The 5,057-nt window shown below is 65.6% G+C and overlaps 1 protein-coding gene across 2 annotated transcripts; it reads left to right on the top strand.

The window, feature by feature from the left end:
- The first annotated feature begins 488 nt into the window (after positions 1–488).
- ZBTB42 (zinc finger and BTB domain containing 42) lies at positions 489–4,549 on the top strand. 2 transcript variants are annotated; one of them, XM_066274610.1, is made up of 2 exons: positions 489–655; positions 1,174–4,549. In XM_066274610.1, the coding sequence occupies exon 2, from the start codon at positions 1,191–1,193 to the stop codon at positions 2,442–2,444; it is 1,254 nt and encodes a 417-aa protein (XP_066130707.1). In that variant the 5' UTR covers positions 489–655; positions 1,174–1,190; the 3' UTR covers positions 2,445–4,549. The 2 variants fall into 2 exon arrangements, with proteins under 2 accessions (XP_066130707.1, XP_066130708.1); XM_066274611.1 differs by having other exon boundaries at positions 490–655; positions 1,352–4,549.
- Positions 4,550–5,057: the final 508 nt, after the last annotated feature.

Genomic DNA, 5,057 nt, shown 5'->3' with positions numbered 1-5,057 from the left:
CGAGTCCCAGCTAAATTAACTTAAATTTAAATAGTAGCTTTCAACGAAAAGGAAGTGTCATCTTTCCAAATTGACGACCCTCCCTACTGCGCCCCTCCTCCATCCCAGAGCCGGCTCCCCGCGAGGTGGCAGGAGGCCAGTGTCCCGACTGCGTCCTCCTCGGGTGACTGCCCTCAGCGCGGACCAGCAGAGGAGCTGGTCCCCAGAAGGCGTCCCTTAGCAGACGGGCGCAGTTGGGACCCCAAGGCGGGGGGTAACACTGAGGCGGAGGCGACAAATATCGCGAGAAAGCCCCCTCCCCCGCCGCGCCCCGCATCCCCTCCCACCCCCAGCGCCCCAGCTGGCTGCACGCGAGGCCCAGCCGGGCGGGGCACACAGAGAAAGGGGCAGCGAGGGTGACCTCAGCGGTTCCGCCGCTCCGGGAAGTCGCCTCAGCCCGCCCCCTCCAGCCCCCGCCCCGAGTTTCGCTCTCTCCGGGGCGGGGCGAATGGCAGGCGGTGCCGGGCGGGCCAAGTTGGAGGGCGCCCCGCCCGGCGCCCTCCCGTCCTCGCGCCCTCCCCGCCGGGGCGCGCTGCCCGTAGCTCCGCACTCCGGGGCCGCACCGGGGAGGGCGCGCGGCGCGGACGGCAGCCGGAGAGGAGTCGGGGCGGCAGAGGTGAGTGCGGGGGGCGGGAGCCGGGCTCTGCCCGCCCCGCCCGCCGGCCCGCTCCCCGCGGCCGCGCTGCCATAAATGGGGCCCGCAGCAGCAGCGGCGGCGGCGGCGGCGGCATCTGGCGGGCCGGGAGGCAGCTGGAGGCGCGGACTAAGGGTGGCGACGGCGCGGAGACTCGGGCGTCGGGGGACGCAGCAGGCGGCGACCCCAGAGTGAAAGTTCGGGGGTTCCGGAGCAGGGAGGGGTGCCTCCAGCGGGGACGCGCATAGGTCCACGCGGCTCGTGCCCCTCGGTCCGCGCCCCGGGACCCGCCCCCGCGGCCGAGCGGCTTCTGTTTACTTTCGATCGAGTTTTTCCTGCTCTGGGCAGGTGCCCAGGGCGGCTCCGGGCGGGCGGTTACGCGCGGCGGCTCCGCGCCCCTCTGCCCGCGCTGCCGGCACCCGGGAAGGGCGCGTCGAGCGACCGTGGTAGCCACGGCACGGCGTCTGCAGGCGCGCTCACGGGCGTCCATTTGTGCCCAGGTGATGACGGCGGCGGCATGGAGTTCCCGGAGCACGGTGGGCGGCTGCTGGGCCGCCTGAGGCAGCAGCGCGAGCTCGGCTTCCTGTGCGACTGCACCGTGCTGGTGGGCGACGCGCGCTTCCCAGCCCACCGAGCCGTGCTGGCCGCGTGCAGCGTCTACTTCCATCTTTTCTACAGGGACCGTCCCGCGGGCAGCCGCGACACGGTGAGGCTCAACGGCGACATTGTCACGGCGCCCGCATTCGGCCGTCTGCTGGACTTCATGTACGAGGGCCGCCTGGACCTGTGCAGCCTGCCTGTCGAGGACGTCCTGGCCGCCGCCAGCTACCTGCATATGTACGACATCGTCAAGGTCTGCAAGGGCAGGCTCAGGGAGAAAGACAGCGCGCTGCTTCCGGAGACCCCCGCCGCTGGGGCAGAGCCGTCCAACCAGCCCCCGTGCCCCCTGCCCGCCTGGACCCCTGAGCTCTGCCCAACTGCCCAAAAGGCCAGCCTCCCCCGGGCCGGGGTCAAGGCTGCCCTCCCTCCAGGAGCCCGAGGACCTCCTCCCTGGCAGGCCCCAGGAGAGCCGGACCGGGCGCTGGACCTGTCGCTGAAACCTGGCCGGAGGCGGGAGCCAGTCCACCAGCCCTGCGTCCCCCAGAGAGCTCCCTACAGTCGGCTGCAGCAGGGGGCCCGGCCGCTGGTGAAGGATGAGCAGGATTCGCTGTCGGAACAGGACAGCGGCGGCCCTCGGAGCCCCCACAGCCCCTCGCAGCCACCCTGTGTTCCTGCAGCCCAGCGCCTGGTGGGGGGCTTGGAACCGCTGCCAGTCAGTGGGGTGGGCAGCCGGGCGCTGGAGCTGGACGCAGAGCGGGGAGTCATCGAGGACGAGCTGGCGCCCAGCGGCCACCTCTGCACGTGTCCGCTGTGCAGCAAGCTGTTCCCCAGCGTCCGCGTGCTGCAGCTGCACCTCAGCGCCCATTTCCGCGAGCGGGACGGCGCCCGGGCGCGGCTCTCCCCCGACGGCGCCGTGCCCACCTGCCCGCTCTGTGGGAAGACCTTCTCCTGCGCGTACACACTGAAACGGCACGAACGCACGCACTCGGGCGAGAAGCCCTACACGTGTGTGCAGTGTGGCAAGAGCTTCCAGTACTCGCACAACCTAAGCCGCCACGCCGTGGTGCACACCCGCGAGAAGCCGCACGCCTGCTGCTGGTGCGAGCGCCGCTTCACGCAGTCCGGCGACCTCTACCGCCACGTCCGCAAGTTCCACTGCGGCCTGGTGTGAGGCGTCCCTCCCTGTAGGGATGGGGGTGGGGTGGCGGAGGAGGGGCGGCCGGCCTCAGTCGTGGGGAAGGAGGATCGCTGCGATGCAGTGTGAGGGACCCAGAGCTGACAGGGTGGAAGTCACTGAGGCTGGACCCGCCCAGCAGAAAGAACCCTGCTGCCTCAGACAGGCAGGTATCCTCAGACTCTGCCGCCCCCTCCATACCTTGCTCCCTCCCCACCTTGTGCCCTGACTGTGACACTGTCTTCTGCTCCAGCCAATTCTAGAGGTGTCTCAAGGGCCCCCCCAACGTGGCCCAGGCACCTGTGTCCTGCCTCTGGGGCTCCCCCGACCACCTCACTGGCATGCTCAGCGGACCCTGAGCCTGACCCCACTCGGTGAGGGAGGGATGCACATGGCAGAAGTTGTCAGTGTGGGTTCCCTGTGGGGAACGACTGGACACAGCAGGGACCACTGGGGCACAGCTGTTGTCACAAGAGGGTGCAGGCCCAGTGGGGATGTCTGGGCAGCAGGAGCAGAACCCGGCAGAAGCTGAGTGGCTGCAGAGTGACAGACGCCATAGTGGGAGGCTGCTTGTTGTCCTAGCCACACTGTAACTCAGGCAAAGGAAGGCAGAATTTGAAGATGATTCTCTTTTAGAGGCAGAGCTTCCCAAGGTTGCCAGATGTCTGCCCGTGAGCAATGGGCCATGCCACTTCCCTGCCTGAGCACAAGGTCCCGGGGCTCCTCTGAGCATCCCTATAGTGGCTGCTGCTGGGCCTCCATGGACCTGGCCCTGTAGGTCTCTCATCCATTCCCGGAGCTGCTGGTCATTTCCAGAGTACAGAGTAGGGGCCAAGGCTGCTCTCCAGCCAGGAGCAATGCTTTGAGGGGTTCCTTCACTACAGTGGGGCATGCAGAAAGTCACCGCAGCTGCCCTGCCATAAATTGCACAGGGCAGGGTGGGGGAAGGCAGCTGGCCTCTGGGCAGGGTCATAGCCTTCCCCCTTCATTCACCACCTTGGGAGGAATGTGGGAAGCACTGTGACTGCAGCTGGCAGGGGCCACCCTGCCCTGACCCACCCGCTCCCTGAGCAAATCTTGCTGCTGAAACCTCTGGTTGTGGCAAGGGGGCACCCTGCCCCAGGTCCTGAGGGCTCTTCTGCACATGGTAGAGCTACCCAGACCCTGGTTCCCCAGGCCACAGGGGCTGTTTCTGCTGTTACTGGTCATGGCATGAGGACAGAGCCTGGCCATGTTTAAGGTATTTTCCCTTCTCCTGACAACACTTGATGTTGTATTTGTTCATCTTCCTGGTCTGGAGTGAAAGGACCTTCCCAGCAGGTGGACAGCTGGACTTAGCTCCTCCTTGTGTGGCTGGCCTCTCCTGATGCCTGGGTCCCAGAGGCCCTGGACCACATGCAGGCCAGGGAGCTGGGTGACCCCTACTTCCAACTGGCCAGCCCCCAGCCTCCCCACCCCCAGAAGGGCCGTTGGAGCCGTGCGCTCAGCATGATGTGCTCTGTGATTGGTTTCCCTGTGTATGTGTGTGTTTGTGTGTGTGTAGGCACGCACGTGTGCATGCAAGCCCGTATGCACCCAGCAAATGTCAGGCCGAGCCCCACCGGCAGTGACGGGCAGCCGGGGATGTGGGGGGGGCTGGTTTTTCCCAGGGGTTCCCCTGGGGGAGAAATGTACTTTCCTGGGACAGAAGTGGACTCAGAGTTGTCAACACTGGATTGTCTTTGGCAAGCAGTCACTGTGAAGTTCATGTCAAGAGAAGTAGTCAGTTTTCAATTTGATAGCTGACACAGCTCAGATGAACTATATTTATTTAAGATATGAATTGTGTGGGAGCATGCAGCAGAAGCCTGTGTAGATGTGTTTTGGGGAGGACTTGCTGTGTAGGGTCCTCCAGGGCCGGGCCAGCCTCCCCCCTCGCGGTTGCTCTGCCCCTGGGGGGCAGCTTAGGATGACCCAGAGGACAGGCTCAGGCTTCCCGTCGGGTTATTTGCATACCGCCTGTCAACCTGTGCACATCCTGGTCTTCATGGTGACGATGGTTAATAAAGCCCACCCCAGGTGGAGATGACCCAGTGATTCCTGGGGGTGGAAATATGGAAGTCTCCCAGGTGTGCAGTAGTATGGGCACTGTTCGATGGGGCCGGAGGGGGCAGGAGGGTGAGCCCAGCCGGGTCCTACTGGGGAGTGGGCAGGGCCAGGACTGCAGATGGCTGGCAACACCTTCCTTCCCAGGTGGCCCCAACCCTGCCCTGATTTGAGGGAGGGGTGTCCTCCTAGAGAGGCAGGTTTGTGTGGCTGGCTGGGACCAGCCTGGAGGCCTGGTGGTGGCTTGCCCTGAGGTGGGGAGGGCTTGGGTCTGAGTAGGGTGGGCCTGGGTCCTGTTCTCCTGCCTTCTAGAAGTCACCCTAACTCCCTTCCCCTGTCTACCCTCCCCCCATGCCCACCCTTTGCCTTCCCCCTCCCTCCCTACTTCATTTGTTCCCTGGATCCCTCAGGGTTGAACTGGGCCCTCAGGCCTGGAGTTGGGCAAGAGATGGGAAAGACTTGGGGAGGGGTGGTGCCTCCGGCCCCAACCTCCCCCCCATGGGCCTGCCTGATTTCTAGAAGGCT

Source organism: Saccopteryx bilineata, chromosome 4 (genome assembly GCF_036850765.1).
Source record: "Saccopteryx bilineata isolate mSacBil1 chromosome 4, mSacBil1_pri_phased_curated, whole genome shotgun sequence".
Classification (NCBI taxonomy): domain Eukaryota; kingdom Metazoa; phylum Chordata; class Mammalia; order Chiroptera; family Emballonuridae; genus Saccopteryx; species Saccopteryx bilineata.
The sequence above is the reverse complement of the archived record's forward strand: the minus strand, read 5'-3'. Positions and strand labels throughout refer to the sequence as shown.